Source organism: Neoarius graeffei, chromosome 15, assembly GCF_027579695.1.
Source record: "Neoarius graeffei isolate fNeoGra1 chromosome 15, fNeoGra1.pri, whole genome shotgun sequence".
In the NCBI taxonomy this organism is placed as follows: Eukaryota; Metazoa; Chordata; class Actinopteri; order Siluriformes; family Ariidae; genus Neoarius; species Neoarius graeffei.
This window is the reverse complement of record NC_083583.1, coordinates 25,756,951-25,778,157: the sequence shown is the minus strand read 5'-3', so window position 1 is coordinate 25,778,157 and position 21,207 is coordinate 25,756,951. Positions and strand designations below refer to the sequence as shown.

The 21,207-nt window shown below is 41.2% G+C and overlaps 1 protein-coding gene across 2 annotated transcripts in view; it reads left to right on the top strand.

Moving 5' to 3' along the window:
- The window catches only part of abhd2a (abhydrolase domain containing 2, acylglycerol lipase a), a 29,773-nt gene extending 12,108 nt beyond the window's left edge, over nucleotides 1-17,665 (top strand). For both annotated transcript variants that reach the window (XM_060941080.1, XM_060941081.1), the window contains 4 exons: nucleotides 5-106; nucleotides 4,765-4,834; nucleotides 4,960-5,044; nucleotides 13,369-17,665. In XM_060941080.1, coding sequence (XP_060797063.1) covers nucleotides 5-106; nucleotides 4,765-4,834; nucleotides 4,960-5,044; nucleotides 13,369-13,583 — 472 coding nt within the window. In that variant the 3' untranslated portion in view covers nucleotides 13,584-17,665. The remainder of the gene's footprint in view (nucleotides 1-4; nucleotides 107-4,764; nucleotides 4,835-4,959; nucleotides 5,045-13,368) is intronic.
- Nucleotides 17,666-21,207: the final 3,542 nt, after the last annotated feature.

Here is a 21,207-nt window from a genome sequence, read left to right as displayed (position 1 = left end):
ACAGCGGCAGTCTGTTTGGAGGAGGCTCCACTAAGCTGGTAGACGCAGATCTGAGACGCCTCTACACTGCCACTTCTCTTATGCAGATCGATGACAACATCATGAGGTTTGTGTCTCACATTGTGCATTCAAGAAGGCCTTGTGTACAGTACCAGTCAAAAATTTGGACACTCCTCCTAATTCAGTGTTTTTTTTTTTTTTTTTTTTTCTTTACTCTTAATTAAGACACTTCATGTCTTAAAGTAATGATGGATGTTTCTCTTTACTTTGAGCAGTTCTTGACAATATGGATTACTACAGTTGTGGAATAGGGTTATTTACTGTTTGAACTCAAACACATTAAGAAGGTAAGAAATTGCACGAATTTACTTTTTTGACGAGGCACCTGTCAATTGAAAAGCATTCCAGGTGACTACCTCATGATGCTGGTTAAGATAAGGATGATGGTGTGTAAAATGTCACGGTAAACGCTAGCTACTTTGAAGAATCTAAAATATGAATCATCATCATCAATGTTCCCCATTTGCTGCTACAGCAGGTTGGGTGCCCAGGATCTCATCCAATAAGGGCAGGAACCTCTGTTTGTTCTCCATTTCCCTCTGTAGCTAGACTGGTGCAAGTCCAATTAACTTTTCATAGATTGTCCAGATATTAGGAGTGTACGGCTTGTTAGAACGGAACAGTATTTGTTTTTGCAGCGCAGAATTAGAAAGTCTTGTAACATGAGCAGTATACTTCAGGTGTTGAGTAAGGTAGAAAGTACGGGTTGATGAGGAGTGGGTCAGGAAGAGTATATCATTTAGTGCAGGGGTCACCAAACTTTTTTTTCTCTGGGGGGCCACATTGTCGTTCCTGACTGTGATGGGGGGCCGGGGTCGGGTCAGCTATATAACATAGAATTGTATGACCCAGACAAATATGACCACCAGCAGGCCTCATTGTGTAGTAGAGATTACTAGCCTGGCACAGCCATCCCCACTACTATAATCCACACTACTATATCAACACTTGATTCCTGGCACATATGTTTATCTTTACTAGTGGTTTGCAAAAGTAGTAATCGAGTCTTCACGCTTTGTTTTAATTTGAAATACCACAGATATTCCATTTATTTATTTTCTAATAAAAATAACAAAGCTGTCAAGGTAAGAAACATCTGCCTAGTTGAGGTGATTGACACTGGCAAAGGTGAGTGGAAAATTATAAATTGTAGGTAGGCCTGTTGATGATATTAATAATAGTGTGCAGCACTTAATAAAGGTCAAATAAATAGGCCTATAAAATAACTACACTTAAACAGTGAAATTATAATATGAGCAATAGATCACAGCAGTTGTGCTGTGTCCTGCACGTCATTGCTCTCATCCATGGCCAAAGCAAAAAACTCGAATTCTGACGCTTTCTCATTCAGCTGGTCATACACGTTGTCCCCCAAATCTTTGGTTCGCCTGGTCATAGTAGGTGTGGAGAGACTCACCGTGTTGAGCACATCCTTCTTGTCGGGACACGCCTCCTCGGCCACAGCAAGCATGCATACTTTAACAAAGTCCCCATCAGTAAACGGCTTTCCATGGGTAGCTAGTAGGCGAGCTACCTTATAGCTAGCTCGGACAGCAGCCTGGTTGATCTGGGTTTGGCGAAGGAATACATTCTGTTGTGCAGCCAGTCTGCATTTCATCCTCCGAATCCTGTCTTCTCTTGTTTGCTCTCGCAAACTAGCATACTCTTTGTGGCGGGTTTCGTAGTGACGACACAGATTATATTCTTTGAAAACCGACACTTTCTTTACATACAAGACAAACTGCACGGTCCTTACACTGAATGAAAAAATAATCAGTGGTCCACTGTTCTTTAAAAACTCTGCACTCTCTGTCGACTTTTCGCTTACCGCTAGCCATTTTGCTGTCCTGAACACTGACAGTTCTCTGCGCGTGCACTGCCTGTCACTGCTTGATCGCGAGCATATGACGAAAATTCGGAAAATATGAATAGCTCATTTTATAACTAAATATCAATTTTAATTGATAAAATCAACAAAATACAAGATGCAGACATGTTATTTGCCAAAAAGCAATTTTTAAAAAAATAGGCCATGACCACTTTTGGGGATTGTCTCATAGGGCTGGTTCAAGTGGTGGGGGGCTGGGCTGGGGGGCCGGTCAAAGGAGGGGGTGGCAGGCCGGAGTTTGGTGACCCCTGGTTTAGTGTATTTAATAGCACCAGTAGACATCGTCCTCCTCTACAGCAGGGATTCTACCGCCACCTCTTGGTGGGCTTTTTTTTTTTCCTTTTTTGGAGGATTAACGTGCTCGAAGCCATTGGGCAAGTTTTCTGAGAAATTCATTCATGTGGATTCCAACTTTGCCAGCTACGAGACATTTAGATAACATGCCTGAGTACTGTAGGTGAGGTGACTACGAACACAAGCGGTTAAAAACTTTGCACACGTGGACAATTTTATCCAATAGTCTGTGAGGACAATAGTGTGCAAAGTGTAACATTTTTTTTTTTTTTAAACACTTTTTACCACATATATGAAATTGTGTTCCATATATTTCATATTTTTGATGTCTTCAGTATTGTTCTACAATGTAGAAAATGGTCAAAATGCAGGGGGGAAAAAACTGAGTAGGGGTGTACAAACTTTTGACTGGTACTCTTATTTGACACATTTTTGTTAAAAATTGAGAATGATTGAATGCTAAAGTGATTTTAAGTGATCTAGGATTATTTGATCCAGACAAAGGCTAAGATGTACTAAAAATTTGAAGCACGTGCCAGAGAATAGGGAACACAATGTGCACTACACAACACTGTCAAATGTGTTAGGGGCAGCACGGTGGTAGCACTGTCGCCTCTCAGCAAGAAGGTTCTGGGTTCGAGGCCAGTGGGGGCCTTTCTGTTTGAAGTTTGCATGTTCTTCCTGTGTCTGTGTGGGTTTCCTCCGGGTGCTCTGGTTTCCCCCAGAGATCATTCAAAGGTGTGTTTAGGTTAGGCAGCCTTGGGCTGAAGTGCCCTTGAGCAAGGCACCTAAGCCCCAACTGCTCCCCAGGTGCTGTAGCGTAGCTGCCCACTGCGTGTGTGTGTGTGCGCTCATTGCTCACTTGTGTGTACGTGTGTGTTCACTGCTTCAGATGGGTTAAATGCAGAGGATGAATTTCACTGTGCTTGTGTGCATGTGACACAGGCTGCTTCTTCTATTAGCTTGTGTATATACACATCAAGTGCAGCCTCTACATATTTTGCAGCTTCTCTATAAAACAAGTCCATGTTCATTTATTTATTATTCCTACTGAATATTAGTAACACCTAAATATTACAGCGATTTGAGTCTTCATTCAACAGTAATCTTGTTGAGTAACCTCAAGCATTCTCAGAAACCTCCTGGAGATGCTGAATTGCTTTAAACAGTTAACATTTTGAATTTTTATTTAAAGTATAAAGAGTTCAGAGGCTCAAACTGTAAAGCAGCATGCTCTGAGCAACCATGTTCAGAGTCCGTGGGAATTAGGAAAAATGTACTAAAACAAAAATGTTGTCCTTATGCAGATCTAGGGAAGGGCATACAAAGATATTATTGTTTTTAGAGATGCCATTTCCAGTATTGGAATTAACCCCCTCCCCCCAACACACACACACACACACACACACACACACACACACACACACACACACACACCTCTCGCTCACTCACTCACTTACACTTTTCCAGTTTAGAGCCAACGTGGAAGAAAAGGTCCAAAATAAACAGACCTAAAGTCCTTATAAAATAGAAGTTTATATTAAGATCACCCAATTTGTCTCATCTCATTATCTCTAGCCGCTTTATCCTGTTCTACAGGGTCGCAGGCAAGCTGGAGCCTATCCCAGCTGACCACGGGCGAAAGGCGGGGTACACCCTGGACAAGTCGCCAGGTCACCACAGGGCCGACACATAGACACAGACAACCATTCACACTCACATTCACACCTACGGTCAATTTAGAGTCACCAGTTAACCTAACCTGCATGTCTTTGGACTGTGGGGGAAACCGGAGCACCCGGAGGAAACCCACGCGGACACGGGGAGAACATGCAAACTCCACACAGAAAGGCCCTCGCCAGCCACGGGGCTCGAACCCAGGACCTTCTTGCTGTGAGGCGACAGCGCTAACCACTACACCACCGTGCCGCCCCCACCCAATTTGTAATCTAATTTTTAACGTCCGATCTGCCAACCTTACGAAATTTGCATAGGAGCTCTGCGTATGCCGATATGAGTAATTTATTTAAAAATGTACATGAGCAGTCTTTCCCCAGTAACAATGGTAGATGAGTCAAGTAACGTGACTTGAGAATGATTGGAGATTTTTCAACACCTACACAACTGTCAGTGTTAACCGACACCCTGGAAGCCCTGCACCACCACCTTGCATGATTGAGCTGTTGTCTTCTACTATTATTTGTGGTAATGAAGGAAAATTAATAAAGCCCAACTCCTCATCAAATGTCTTGTTGCTCTTAATTTCAAAGTGGAGGTGTGCAGAATTTTGCAATAAATGTATGCACTTGTTGGCTTAAAATTGTAGCAAGGAGGATGAGATGTATAAGCAGGCTTTTTAATCGCGTTTAGCAGAGGTAGTAAAAGCGTTTGCAGGAATAATATAAATGGTTGCATGCTGGTTTTTTTTTTTTTTTTTTTTTTAAAGTATAGTAGTAGAATAATTAAAACAAACCTAATAATCTGCTTTACACTTTGTTCATCAGTATTAATTTTTGTTCTAGAAAATTCCATGGACACGATTCCTTAAAAGAGTACTATGAGAAGGAGAGCTGTGTGCACTACATTCACAATGTGAGTACAGCTCGCATTTCCTTTTTAAACAAATGAATGTTTTCATATCTATTTATTTAAATGCAAACATTTTTGACTTCCTTGTTGTTGAAATTTTAATCACTTGCTTTGTGTCCATGTTGTAGGTGAATGTTCCACTCATGCTGGTCAACTCTGCTGATGACCCGCTCGTACACCAGTCTCTCCTCACCATCCCGCGCACACTTGCAGGTACTGCTGTGAACTTGCACTTCATTTCAGTCATTTCACTCAATACACCTTTATCGATAAGGTGCTGGAAAAGAGTTTTATGTCTACTTAATTGGATTAAAAAAAATACAACTTTGCAAAACGTATTAGTTTTATTTTTCATTAGTGGGTAGGTGGATCCCCCCCCCCCCCCCCCCCCCCCCCCCCCCCAAAACTAAAACGTTAACGAAGACATGTTTGGTGTCCATGTTTGCTTCTGGAGCTACTATGCTAATGTAGCTAAGGAAGTCTGTTTTGCCGAACACGTTTTCTGTAAATGCACACACTAACCTTTTGATATTTTGCATTGATCAGCTTTTGCGACAACTTCCTTCAGTCTCTGGGAAGTGGGACCTTAGAGCCCCGGTTGCAAATGTAGCTATCATTCACTGTTGGCTGTATTGGCATTGGGTGAGGTGTTATTTTAAACCCACATCTTAGTTAAAACTTTCTACGCACATCAGCACCTTTTGACATTTGTATTCACACCTACTTCTGAAGATGAAGAGACTCAACAAGCTGGCTGTTTTTAAATGACGTGTGACTGAGATGCCCATGTTGGTCCTAGATACTTACACGCACAGCCGAGTGCCAGTATCAGGAAATGAGTCATGGAGTTTAGTCAGTACACATTGTGATGAAATGATCTGTAACAGCATGGTGTTGCATCTTATTCTATTGATATTATGCACTGATGATTTATGTATTAGTTTGAAGAACAGTGTGTCCCTGGTTCTGTTAGTTCAGCCTTTGGTACTTGTGCGTGCGTGCGTGCACGCACGCACGCGCACAAAACCCCTGGCAAAAAGTATGGAATCGCCAGTCTTGGATGAGCACTCATTCAGATGTTTTATTCTGTAGAACAAACTGAGATCACAAACATGATACAATAATAGTCATTCCAAAGTGCAACTTCTTGGCCTTCAGAAACACTAAAATAAACGAAGAAAATGCATTGTGATAGTCAGCAAATGTTACTTTTATAGACCAAGCACAGGGAAAAAAATATGGAATCACTCAATTTTCAGGTAGAAAATAAGGACTCACCCAGTCAATTTCCTTTCCCTAAATTGACACCTGCCTCAGATTAGATCTGCTCGTTAGTCTGCAGTTAGAAACAGCGCAGTTATCACACCTTGGAGGGCTGCTGGACCAAGTGGATTGGCAAGAATCATGGCTCCAACAAGAGAGATGTCTCTTGAAACAAAAGAGAGGATTGTCAAACTTCTTAAAGAAGGTAACTCTTCACGCATGGTTGCCAAAGATGTGGGCTGTTCAGTCAGCTGTATCTAAGGCCAAGTTTACATTAGACCGTATCTGTCTCGTTTTCTTCGCGGATGCACTGTCCGTTTACATTAAACCGCCTGGAAACGCCGGGAAACGGGAATCCGCCAGGGTCCACGTATTCAATCCAGATCGTGTCAGCTCCGGTGCTGTGTAAACATTGAGAATACGCGGATACGCTGTGCTGAGCTCTAGCTGGCGTTGTCATTGGACAACGTCACTGTGACATCCACCTTCCTGATTTGCTGGCGTTGGTCATGTGATGCGACTGCTGAAAAACGGCGCGGACTTCCGCCTTGTATCACCTTTCATTAGAGAGTATAAAAGTATGAAAATACTGCAAATACTGATGCAAATACTGCCCATTGTGTAGTTATGATTGTCTTTAGGCTTGCCATCCTTCCACTTGCAAGTGGTAAGTGATATGCGCTGGGATCACACACACAGCGGCTCAGTCCCGAATCGTGGCTCGTGCACTTCACTCGCGCGCTGTGTGAGCTGCGCAGGGCCGGAGTGCGCACCCTCCAGAGGGCACTCGCTGTTCAGGGCGGAGTGATTTGGAGCGCAGGATGCCTGCGGAGCCGAGCGTATCCGTGTATTGGTGTTGCTGTGTGCACGCAAATCGTGTATTGGTGTTGCTGTGTGCACACTAATCGTTTTAAAAACGTTAATCTGATGATCCGCTGATACGGTCTAATGTAAACATGGGCTAAGATATGGACCAAGTACAAACAGCATGGGAAGGTTTTTAAAGCCAAGTGTACTGGTAGACCAAGGAAGACATCAAAGCGTCAAGACAAAAAACTTAAGGCCATATGTCTTGAAAACCGAAAAAGTGCAACAAAACAAATGAAGCATAAATGGGAGGAAGCTGGAGTCAATGTACAAGTATGTGACCGAACCGTGAGAAATCGCCTAAAGGAAATGGGATTTTCATATAGGAAAGCTAAAAGAAAACCATCATTGACACCTAAACAGAAAAGAACAAGACTACAATGGGCTAAGGAGAAGCAATCATGGACTGTGGATGACTGGATGAAAGTTATCTTCAGTGATGAATCACGAATCTGCATTGGACAAGGTGATGATGCTGGAACTTTTGTTTGGTGCCGTTCCAGTGAGATTTATGAAGAGGACTGCCTGAAGAAAACATCCAAATTTCCACAGTCCTTGATGATATGGAGCTGCATGTCAGGCAAAGGCACTGGGGAGATGGCTGTGGTTACTTCTTCAATAAATGCACAGGTTTACATTGACATTTTGGACAGTTTTCTCATCCCTTCAATTGAAAAGACGTTTGGGGATGATGAAATAATTTTCCAAGATGACAATGCATCGTGCCATAGAGCAAAAACTGTGAAAGCATTCCTTGGTGAAGGACACATCCAGTCACTGTCATGGCCTGCAAATAGTCCAGATCTCAACCCAATAGAAAACTTGTGGTGGAAATTGAAAAAAATGGTCCACGACAAGGCTCTGGCCTGCAAAGCTGATCTGGCAACTGCAATCAAAGAGAGTTGGCACCAGATTGATGAATACTGTTCGTCACTCATCAAGTCCATGCCTAAGAGACTGCAAGCCGTTATAAAAGCCAGAGGTGTTGCAACTAAGTACTAGTGATGTGTTTTGAATGTTCTTTTGTTTGTCTGTTTTTCGTGATTCCATTTTGTTTTTTTTGTTTTTTTTTTCCCTGTGCTTGGTCTATAAAAGTAACATTTACTGACTTCCACAATGCTTTTTCTTCATTTCTTTGTGTTTCTGAAGGCCAAGAAGGTGCACTTTGGAATTACTTTATTATTGTATCATGTTTGTGATTTGAGTTTGTTCTACAGAATAAAACGTGTGAATGAGTGCTCATTCAAGACTGGTGATTCCATACTTTTTGCCAGGGGTTGTATGAGATTGCTTTTTGCTTGTGTTTTGACTTCCGTTCTATCAAATTGTCATGCACCATGATGTGAGAGGGTTAAGGTGCGTATCACGGGTAAATTCAGGAGCAAGATCAATGTAATTCTCCTATTTTATATTAAACATTGGTCAAATATGTCACATTTTTGTGCAATTTTTTTACCTTGCACAATACCAGAAAAATTCAGTTGAAATCAAGCCATCTGAGGCGAATTGGTCCGCCTCTGAAAAAACTTGCCATTTGAATTTCCTGGCAAACATTGATTTTCGTGACGTCGCGTGCGGGACGCCTCCTTCTGAATTCTACGTCAGCGCTGGTTTGCTTAGGAGAAAACGGCCTGGTGGTTTTCTGCAAATTTCTTCGTTATCGCGTAATTATTAAAATGGTTAACAAATGTATCGTAGGAGGGTGTAGCAACACCAATCTTGATGGGATTAATACTCATCGTTTTCCAAAAGACCGGACCATGAGGGAGAAATGGGAGCGCTTGGTCTACACAGGCTGTGCACTGAAACCGTGCAAAGCTCGCGCAGCCTGCTGGAGCTTCTGCAGATAACGTCACGAATCTGGCTCCAGACTCCCTTGGGATTTTTATTTAACTTTTTTTTCTGCTGTAGACAGATGGCCTTGTGCAAAATTACCCTTCTGGATGAGTGTGTAAAGGGACATATTTTCACATTTAAAAAAAAAACCAAAATTGGTCCAGAATATGCACTTTAAGGCCTAAGCCGAAAGTTGCTCTTTAGGACCTCTTTTAGTTTCTGACTGTAACTTGTAAGGATACTTTTAATATATCTTCATCATTCAGCTTTTCACTTATGCTATTTATAGAACACAGATGTATAAATGCTGAAAATGGAGTCCAAAACTTGTATAAAAAAATGTTTTCCCCCCCTCACATTCATGCAAGAACAGTAAAAACATGCATCTGGATGAATAACAAAAGCTCTCTGGAAGAAGTCATACATTAATATCACCACCTTGTACAGTTTCATTAGGTGGTGCACACGGACAGATATGGTCAGTTGATCGACTCCAACAACCAAACAAAATAAAACCTGTGACCGATGGACACTGATTTAAAGACCAAAACCGTGGCCATGAAGTGTTTTGTCGGTATGGTCTGAGTCCACTTGTCTCGTTAAGCTGGGCATACACTGTGCGATATTCCCCCCCAATCGCGGTATTCAGCTGCTGCTCACACTGTACGAGTGAATCGCAGGGGTAAACAGCACGCAGCTTACAATTCTTGTTCTCAGACTATACGATCCGATGCTCGGATGCGATGCTCAGGGTTTCAAACAGGTTTGATTTTCATCCGATCGATCGGGAGGAGGTCATGAGGTGTTAATCGCTTGTCGTTACCCCATGTATACTACACGATCCGAGACACACGATTGAGCTGAAACTTGGCCCGAGCTCCAAAATAGTCGCACGAGTGAAAATCGTGTCAAAATCAGGCCAAAAATCGCACAGTGTATGCCCAGCTTTAGAGGCAGCAGTTGCTGTAAATCCAGACAAATTTCTATCTTGATGTAAATAATAATGTGCTCCTTCAGAATGACTCCGCCCCCATCCAGGGCATGAGCGTTCACTGAATACTTTAATGAGGATGAAGATGATGTAACTCAAATGCTATGACTTTCACATTCAGGAGATCTCAACCCAATTTGAGAGATTTTGGAGTGACATGCTACACAGCACTGCTCATCACCATCATTAAAACACTAATTGAGGCAATATATTTTGGAAGAATGGGGTTTATCACGCCTTTACACTTTGAAAAACTTGTTGAATCTTTGCTAAGGTACACTCAAGTTGGTCTCGATGCTTTTACAAAGACGTGTGCGTTTCTCCCTTTGATTTGTCACCCTTCTGTATTCTCGGTGTCTGCTCTGTGACCCTTAGATTTCCTGATTCCAAGAGACACCGAGGGCATAAGATTGATAGTTTTATGCTTGAGGTGTGTTTAGTTTATGATTGGCTTTAAGAGATTGCTTAATGAGTTGGTTGTAGAACCGGTAGTTCAAGCTTCAGTATCTATCTATTTAATCCCAGTGAGCATTATTTGATTAACCCTCAAGAAATGTATTTCTTTTCATTGATGCTGAGGAATAAAAATTACAGCCCCAAGTCCAAAAAAGTTGGGAAGCTGTGTAAAGTGTAAATATGTGGTTATTTGAAGATCATGGAAACCCTGTAGTTCACTGAAAATAGTACAAAGACAAGATATCAAATCTGGTCTGAGGGCATCAGAAACCTGGGGGGGGAGTAAAAACAGCTTAGGTCCGTGATGTAGAAAGGGTTAGCACGTTAAAAAGCTTTAAAGCCGACTCTGTAACAGACCAAGGGCCTGTGAAGTCCGTTGTCTGTAAGGCGGCCAAGTTTGAGAAGCGTTAGAGAGAAGTTAAAACTGGGCTTAAAGGGTACATTTTCTTGGTACCAGCTGTGTACTCTGAAACCAAGCCAAAATGGTCTTAACCACTAATAGCAAAGCAATGTAACTAAATATGAAAACATATGGAATGAACAGGTAATGTGTTCTAAACAGATATAAATACAGATATGTGTGATTTTATTTATTTTTTTTAAATTGGCAGATTCACAAGGCATCTGGTTGAAACTAGAGGTCTCCATCGGGAATGGGACCCTTTTAAGATGTAGCAAAAAAGGGTGCATGAATGGGAGGTGTTTTTATTTGTTGGCATGGAGGTAGAGCCCTGCACTCCCGTGGGAGTCCCGCAGGACCCGACGCAAAGCGGTGCGGCGCGGGACAAATTTTGAAAGCTCATTGCGGGCGGGAGGGGGAGTGCACAATGCGGGAGCGGGCGATAAGCTGCAGTCCCGCTAACTAAAAACGTGTTTAAAATAAAATTTATAAATTATTAATTTGTCTATCATATATAATTTGTGCTGGATATTTTATTTGGCATTAACATTTTTTTTAAGATGCCTAAATTTGCGGATGTGGTCTAATCTCGCGTACGTTTCCGATTCCTTTCCGCTCTTCCGTGTTTGAGATCTCCGATCATGGCAGAAGAGCAGAGCTCCTCTAGTGAAGCTCACAGTGCTTCAGAAGTAAGTGCTGCTTTAAAAAGAGGTACATTTACCGTTAAAAAGTCAAGAGTATTAGTCCTAAGTATTTAAAAAAGTAAGTATTAACTAGTAGGTTATTAAAAAGGACTGTGTATCGCACAGATTGTTCAATTTAAAGCTAGAAATAGACAGTGTATAATCTGAGGAGCTGGTTGTGGTTGCGCAGCACTTCATATGAGAGGAGAATGAAATCACGGTTGGAATCATAACGCCACAGACTCGGAAGTGGGAGTGCGACTGCGCAAAGCGAGAGCTGTCAATCATGAGCGCATGCAGCGCTCAACTTGGAATGTGTCAGCAGAATGTCAGAATCTAAACAAACTTACACTAAATGAAGGATCGGTCAGTGGAGAGCTCAGCTAAGGGGCAATTCCATGTAAATGTCAACCTCACCATGCAAAAATAAAGCAACATGTAATACATCAAAACCACTCCCAGAGATATCACCTAGGCCTGTATTTTACAGATGTGAATAAGTTGAACCAATTTGTAACCAACCTAATATGTCACTGTCAGTCTTTCTTTCTTATAATGTAAAACCCAAGCTAAAATCAACTTTGATCATGTACAATTCTATATTATTGCCACAAGCCACAGAAATGTACGCTAAAATCCACAAAACAGCAAAACAATAGCCATCCTAAATATTATTTAAGAACTTTGATAGTTTTAGCTGATATTTAGAGAGTTTTTCAAAGGGTTATGGTGGTTAAATTGCTGATTTTCTAAACATATGCCATGTCTATTTCAGACGCGTCACATCTGTAACGGAATTTCGTCACATCCATAACGCTGACTTTTCCTTCCGAAACTCTGCATGAAATACAAAATATTTTAAACAAAGATTTTTTTAATATTCACCTTGGACCCCTCTATCAAACGGATATCTCCATTTCGACATTAGGTTTACAATTTCACAGAGTTTGATAAAAATGTACAGTCACCCAAGAAAAGTGATACTTTTTCTGTCACGTCCATAACGCATCTTTTATTGGCGTTTTCTGGCATGCCCTAGATGTACTATGGGAATTGTTCTTGTTCTATCACTTCTCCAGTATGGTACAGCCTTAAAATATGCAACACCTGTTTAAATACTGGGAGACAATAAAACATGCACTGGGTCATTTGTTGCCATTTTGAGTTCAAGTGTCACGTCCATAACGCTGGAATTGCTCTAAGCTTAGCATGTTTAATTCCCCAAGCCAATGACAAGAACTTTCGTGAGAAATAACCCGAACGTCTGCATCATGCGGGATTTGCAGGCGGGAGCGGGACTGAAAATCATAATTCTTTGCGGGAGCGGGACTGCACAATGTGGGAGCGGGACTGAAAATTTTGTCCCGCGCAGACCTCTACATGGAGGACCAGTCGGATATGAAGCTTGTTAATATTAACGTACAGCATTCATTCATTCATCCAGAGTAACTGCTTGGTCAGGGTTGTTTTTGTTTTAAGTAGACTAGTTTCTTTGTTTTGGGAATACTGACTAAATTGGTTAAATAATATCACAAGCAGGTACAAACGAAATGATCACTATAGATTGCAGGATTTTAAAAAAATTGATTCCGATTATGGTCAAGTGATGTAGCTGAGGTTGAGGAACTGTCAGTGAGCCGTAACCTGCATTGCAGACAGTACGGACACTTCTACTTTTGAGGTTTATTTCCAGCATGTCCATTTTCTCCGGGTGTATATGGTTCAATTTAAAAGGAAAAACAACACTTGTCTTTAGACCATGATGACATTTTGACATGATACAGATAGTGGCGTTATGTTGCACCCTAATAGCTCTATATCATAACGACAGCCATCTAAACTGGATGAGAAGTATTTGAGAGTTGGCTTTGTAAACAAAAAGGTAAAGATGAATGTGTATTTAGTTTAGAATATCAGTCATTAAATGTAGTAAATGAGCCAAGGAACCTTCAGTTATTCCAGTCACTTCATACTGTAGTCTGATGGGATGAACTTTTTTTTTTCCTCCCTCATCCCCCTACTTTCTTTCCTTCCTCTCCAGAAAAGAAAGAGAACGTGATCTTCGTCCTGACGCTGCACGGCGGCCACCTGGGCTTCTTCGAGGGTGCCGTTCTCTTTCCGCAGCCTCTCACCTGGATGGATAAGGTCATCGTGGGGTACGCCAATGCCATTTGCCAGTGGCAGAAGCAAAAGCCAGCATGCCAAAGTCAGGAAGCCGAAGCCTCAGGGGACTCGTGCTTGAACCCTGCTTCCTAAACTTTGACCTCTGATTCATGCTCCTTCGCCACCAAGCCACTCAGATGTTTCTGACTGGGCTCATCTTACACCCACAAAAAAAAAAAAAAAAATTCAGTGGTAGAGAAAATGTTTCGTATTTTGGGGATCATCACTCACATGTATCCTCTCCTAGCTGTTAGAGAGGATGCTATGAGGGCAGTGTTGGGCATATACCATATTTTCTGGACTTAAAGATGCTATGACCTAATACAGTGACAAATATGATATATTTTGCATCAGGCTAATTATTAGAACCTGTTTTAGTACAGTTTTTTATTTTTTGGAAAGGGAAACAAACCTTAGTATGGAAATGAGTTTTCAACATTGTGTGGTGGTCTGGGAAACCTCTACATGTGGTGAGGATTTGACCTTTTTATATTGTGTATATAGTTCTGAAAACTACAAATTTTCTTGAAATGCGTATATACAGTATTTTAAAGTCAGGTTACCCCCTAAAAAGTGAAAAATTGCATTTAAAGATCCAAGTCAGACTGTGGTGTAGGAGCATCGTGGACAGTTTGACAAATGTTTGAATACAATTTGAATTGATTAGACTTGATCTATTTTGCTATTTCATATCCAACAGCTTTATTAAAGCACTGTGTGAGGAGCTTTCACTTATGTAGCAAGATTTTAGGTATCTTGAGACAAATTGACTGTTTAAATCACATTTGTGACACCGTGACCTCTGAAAGGCTTTGCCAGACCGCAATACATTATGTCTTTATAAGGATGGACTTGCAGACAGGACCAATTAGCTTTAGGTTACACTAATGGCATCTCTAAAAGTCCATTTGTGGAGGCAGTAAAAACTTTTTTTTTTTTAAATGCCTGCTGCCTTAATAGGCCAAAGCAACTTATCTGGAAAATATGGTACACGTTGTCATATATAGTTTAAATATGTCGATTAAATACACTGGCCCTAGCGTGTGTAAGAAGTTAGTTTGCAGATGCTGGAGTGGAAAGACTTCGGCACAAATAGCTACTGTAGACCGACACTGCACTACCATGCTGTACATAACACTGAGGGAACGAGCTGTTATGCAGGCACTGTGTGCTTATAGCGAGGACAGGCGTGCTGCTGGTGCCTCTTCTGTGCTGTTAAACCTGCTCACTGGTCTGTCGGTGTCTCGAATAGACCCAGTCAACGTTTGTGTTATTCATTAAATTGTATTATTCATTCTAGAGGGAGAAGGGACTCCTGCATGAGTCACTACAGCTTAAAGGCGCTTTCTTTCCTTTTTTTTTTTTTTTAAAAATATATAAGCACTTTATTATTTTTGCCATAATATTCATTGGGTAATTGGAGGAAGGTTGAGGTTGCAAGCAGAGACTAGACTATACAATACAATGCAACACGAGGGAGAGATGTCCAAACTCTTTAGATCAATGACTCTATGATCCCTCCTGTTCCCCAAAGCCTGACGTTCATAAGAAACGTTCTCCGATAGCTCAGCTTAACTGTTTTTTTTTTTTTTTTTTTTTTTTTTTTAAAATACAAGCTCACTGGGGTTTGGCTGGAAGTAGGATCAGAGCAGGAGATCCAGCATTGCAGATATGCCTTTTTTTTTCCATTTTGTGACCAGTTCTTATGATTTTGTAATGGAAACAGAATCTGAAATGCGAGCTGAAGGGTTAAGTTCTTGTTCCAGTTCTTTAGAGTAACTGCATGTTCTTGAATAGTTGGAATGGAAAGGATTTTAAAAAATGGCATCTAGTTTCAGGTGAGGGGGAGCTTTTCCAGTCTGTTTATTTTATTTTTTTTATTTTTTAAAGAGCTAGTTTAATTGAAAATTTGTACGATTTTCCTGAAATCCCAAATATAGGCCAAGGCATGTTTTGTGCCTAAAGGTCGCTTCGTTAATTTTGTGATGGAGCTATGATGCTACTGTTGCTAACAATTGACAGAAGGGGGCTTATCGCTACCAGTTTTACATTGTGCATGTCTAATTCACGTCAAGTATTTCAGCATCTCCAGGATCCTTGGTTCACTCCTGGGTTTCACATGTTCTCCCTATGTCTGTGTTGGATTCCTCCATTTATTACTCTAAATTGCCCCTAAGGGTGTGTGCGCACGTACTTGTGCTTGCTATATTTTGAGGACCAGAAGATGACTTTTTTTTTGGAAGTGAGGACATTTTGGTTGGTCCTCACTTTTTCAAACGACTGTTTTGAGGGTGATGTTTTGGGGTTCAGGTTAGAATTGAGTAAGAGTTGGGGTTTTTTATTTAGTTGTGATGGTTAAGGTAAGGGGCTCAGGAATGTATCATGTTAATGAGAGCCCCTGCAAATGTAGAAATACGAGAATTGTGTGTATGTGCGCATGGAGCCCCACGATGGACTGGCATCCCATTTCAGGGTGTATTCCCACCTCGTCCCTAGTGTTCCGGGTCCACCATGTCCCTGACCAGAATAAAGTGCTTACTGAAGGTGAATGAATAAATGTCCAAATCATCAGACACTTGCCTTAAAAGATCATTTTTGCTGAAGTACCTGTTTAAGTTCCAAGTTTACTTATTGCACTTAAGTTGCAAATTAGATTTTTAACTTTTTAAAAAAAAGTGTCTATTGTTTTTAGTTCTGGATAGAAACCGCATCAGTCATTTGAGACCAAACAACTCTACATGGTTTGAATCCAGCATAGGCACAATGATTCACTGCTAGTAAGTTTCCATTAGTTGTTAGCAATATTGTTCAACTTTACTGAGTGTGATTGGATGCAGTTGAGTTGCTGGAGATGGTATGTAGAGGATTGGTGTTTAAGAAAAGTGTCGGTTTGTGGTTGCTCTCAGCCTTTTCTTTTCCTCTCAGTCTTTTTAGTCTGGATGAGAGGAAGAGAGGACTGTTCCATCGTTCTGAAAGAAGGGGAAGTTATAAGTTAGCAGTTCTCCAGTCAGTAGAGCATAGACGCCACCTGCTGGTTTTCTGGTGGTGGGTGGTGCGGTGTGTGGGTCGTTTTCCCCCATTGAATCGCCATATAAACCAAATGTCCTAATGTTTTTTAGTGTTGTGTTTTGGACCTCAAGCTCCAATCTCATGCAGTGTGTGGTGTTTTTTTTTTTTAAATATATAAATATAAAGAGAAAAAAAATGTAACATGCTTCTGATCGCTCTTCTCTTTAATCATATATTAGAAGGATATTGATCAGAGTACATCAGTTTGTTCATTCAGTATTGAAGTACACCAAGAGATTGGAGCTATCGGAGCACACCAGCATCATTCCAGACACCGTCAACTGATGCACAGCCTTCTGCATTTTTGAATGTTTCTCACCCCCCCCCCCCCCCCTTTTTTTTTTTTTTTGCACAAAAAATTCAGGCTTTAGATGTAACTCCTGGATTTTTCAAGGTTCATTTTTTTTTTCTTGCATTTTGTACATGTGTGTCTCTCTTGCTGTTTGGTTATTTACTCATTTTGTTTTTGGAATATGATGTACCTGAATGAACATTGGTTTGTGTTGCTCATCAGCACATTTGATTCTGAAAACCAAAACCGGGGGGAAGCAACATGCTAAACACAGGGCGAACATAGATTCTGTAGTTTGTCACATGGTGGCTGTTTGGTTGTGGGTGGGTGATTTTTTTTTTTTTTTCTCCCTCCTTCCCCTCCCCTCCCATCAGCAATAATATCTGAGGTTTGTTTTTCAGTTATGCCAAATTGAGTGGCCTCGTCCAGAAAAATAAGTGTCAAATTGAGTGAAATTGCACATTTACATTACTGAAAGTGCATTTGTTGTTTTAATATTTGATCATATTTATAAATCCATTTGCAGACCCACTGACCACTTGCTACAGTATCAGGTGGAAGTTGCTAATCCAGTGCAAGATCATTCCATGATTTTCTGCAGTGACATTTGATTTCTAGAGTTGATCAGTGTATTCACAGTGCTGTGTTTTGATGGGTTGTTGTACCCATAATCATATTCCACCTGCATTGATCATAACACTTCAACCCAGTTGTGGTGTGTTGTGTGGGTTTTTATTATTTTGAGGGGGGAAAAAGTGATTTGAATAATTGAATTAAATATAGTGTTCAAATAAATTATTTTCTTGTATAAATATTTCTTGGTTTGTCTTTTTTTTTTTTTTTTTTTAAAGATTTTCTTACATTTTAAAGATTTTCCTCTTAAACCTCATGCCAGCGTAGCATTTGAGCCCACCACTACCACCGAACTCCCATCTCTCATGGTTTTGACAGAGCGTCAGGACATCCTCCAGCCTCAAATTGATCTGCTGGAGGTCTTGACAAATGACATTGTTCCAACGGGTGCATGGTTGGCCACGAGGGTGTCTCCATCCCACTGCTGATGGATCAAACTCCTAAATGGCTCTTGTGGGGGTGGTCGTCTGTGCAGCACAGGACGTGTCCGAGCCAACGAACACAGTGGTGTGTGATTGGTGTGGAGGAGACCTTGTTGTGGTGGAGGGCCTTGTGTCTTGATCCTGAGAGTTATGCTAGCAGGAGCTATTGCTCCCAGTAGGGTTACACAAGCCAGACAGGTCTAAGGGAAGAGACCAGGGGTAAGATTGGGCTACTCCTTCCTCAGTCCATGACGATGGGCCAGGACACCCCATGGCTGGGTATTAAGGTGGCAGCCCCAAACCCTGGCTAGTCTGTTGGGTTAACACCCCACCCAGATGAACCCTTCCCTGTTATGACACCTATCAGAGATAACCGGACTGACCTCCTTACATTGTGAAAGGATAATGTTGCGCTGTACACTGTGTGCGCAATTATTAGGCAAGTTGTATTCCTGATGATTAATTTTATCGTTGAACAAATACAGTGCTCTCAGTCAATCCAAATTGTTAATAAACCTAAAACCAGAATGATTAACAAAGGAAAGGGGAGTTTAGGCCTTCTCATATGTTATATAAAAGGCATGTACATTTTAAACTGTAAAATATAATTTAAAACTACAAACATTACATGAAGCATACAAAGACAGTGTAATTCATCATACACATTATCTGTAAAAACCATGCACAATGTTCACTTCATACATACTAGATTTTCATAAAAAATTTGTATGAGGAAAATGCAAAATGGGCCACTTTCAGGAGTAAATCATACATGGCATATATATTTATATTTATAAGGATTTACTACTAAGACAGTGGTAAACTCTTATAAGTTCTTTACTGTTCTTTTTCGTATGGGTTGTTCTGGTGTGTCCGAAGGGACCGTCTTACAGCGCCCCTAGAGGTGTGGCATGTGTATTGCATCGTTTTCAGCAAGCGTTGCGTTGCCATATGGACCTGATTTCTACTGATCGTTGCCCATTTGGAGGCGATATTTTTTTTAAATAACATCACGTTGCCGTTGTCGTGTGGATGTGGCCTGAGAAAGTGTTTCCAAGTAAGGAGGAGTGCACGGAGCCCAGTTTCACACCAGAAGCTTGCGGGACTCCAACTCCAGTTGTGAAACACTTAATGACCCTGCTTTACGGCCAAATACCACAACCGACCAAGACTGCACTCTTGTTAGTACAGGAGACTCACTGTCAGACCAGGCATTGCCTGAGAAAGTCTTGTCAAGTCAGAAGGGGTACACCGAGACCAGTATCACACCAGAAGCTGGGGGCTCAAACTCCTGGTGTGAAACAGATAATGACCCTGCTTTATGGCCAAGTTCCATTACTGAACAAGCCAAGTCGATTCTGGTTAGTAGAGGAGCAGCTGCTTTTCAAAATTGAAGTGAAAAGTAGGGGAGAGTGGGGAGGAGTGAGCCGCTTTTTTTATTTTTGGACCCCTAGCCAAAATAAAAGGGCTGAAGTTAAAATGATCCTATGCAAATGAAAGGTATTCAGAGTAGTTGCAACACGAACCAAGTTGTACAACTAATCGTGCAACCATCAGTTCTACAGATGGGAGAAAAAGCCTGTTAATTTTATGGCTCACTCCTCCCGATCTAAGGGAGGTGTGAACCACCCCATGGGGAGGACTGGACCACTGGCTTGAAATCATGAACAAATGACATTTGTCATGAAATACAAACTTTTATTTGAACTGTAACAAATGAAACGTATTAAAAAAAACAAATCAGACTGTAAAACTTGTAAAACAGTAAAGATATCAAAAAAATCTAAAATCTTAACAAAAAAAGTCCAGCTATTATAAGTTTTTTTTTGTAGGAACACGTGTTTGCACAGCAGCATTACAGTCTATAAAACATAATTAAACCTGAGGCCTGTCTTTAGCCGAAACACCAAAATAATCTGAAATGAGATACTAGTAATGGGCACGCTTAGCCAAATAACCAACTAACCTGAAATTGGAACTCAAAGCTTCTTAAAGCCTACAACAGAAGTATAGGTACCTCGTATGCCATCCCAGCATACAAAAATGAACGTGTTAAAAGACCACATCAAACATGAACTGGTCTAAAGTACGTTTGATGCCAACGACTGGTTGGTAGGATTATTGGTAATCTGTGGATTATAGCCCCATACCTTAATTACATGTAAAAGTATTAGTACGGTAATGTATCACCATGACACAAGATTAGTTAAGGGAGGAGTGGGCCACTGAAGGGAGGAGTGAGCCTAGGCTCACTCCTCCCATGCACTGTGTGGCTCACTCCTCCCAAAACGACCCGCCATTGCTTCTGATGTCGACCTACATTTGAACGGAAGGATGTGGCCCAGGTTATGTCATCACACAATACCATAGTACATGCCTAATAAACAACAACAACAATGTGATTGTTATCTTGGTTTATTAGACAATAGGATGAAAAAACATGCTAAGTGAAATATTTACTTACTACCTTGAATTTTAGACTTTTGTTCTCCTATTGTGAGCAGGGTGCCAGGCTTCCATCCACTGTGGGTTGAAGTCAGGGGAATTCCCTGGTGACTTCATATGACAAGTTAACTGGGATAAACCCTGGCTAAATTTAGAAAAATTTTAAGTGGTTCACTTCTCCCCATGGCTCACTCCTCCCCACTCTCCTCTACCCTGCCTCAAGTAGGGATGGGACAATGGGGGGCATGACTAGGAGTTTCACAAATTCCTTACTCAAATGTTCTCTACCTAATGGCCAATCTGTGACTAGGCAGTGGCTACTTTACTCCCCTTCAACTGGTTGCATCTTTTGTTTTGCTTGCAAGCTATTTTCAAATAAGCACAATGCGTTTGTCCACGGGTTTTCTGGTTGGAAACATTCTGAGCGTATCGGTGAGCATGAGAGGAGTGAGGAGCATAGGGATTGCATGTTAGCATTACACAATCGCTCCAAAAACACAGGAAGAGTTGATTCTGATCTTGTCAAACAAATGGATGCAGAGAGGCAATACTGGCAGGAAGTTTTGAAAAGAGTTGTTGCTGTAATCCAGTTTTTGGGGAGAGGGGCCTTGCTTTCAGGGGAGACGATGAGCAGCTGGGATCACCTCACAATGGTAATTTCTTGGGCATTGTCGAACTGTTGGCCAAATTTGACCCTTTTCTAGCCGACCATCTCCAAAGGTTTGGAGGCAAGGGCAAAGGCTCTGTGTCCTACCTCTCATCAACAATCTGTGAGGAATTTATCCACTTAATGGGAGAAAGAACAAAGGAAGCAATTATCAGCGAGATTAAAGAGTCCAAATACTTTTCTGTTATA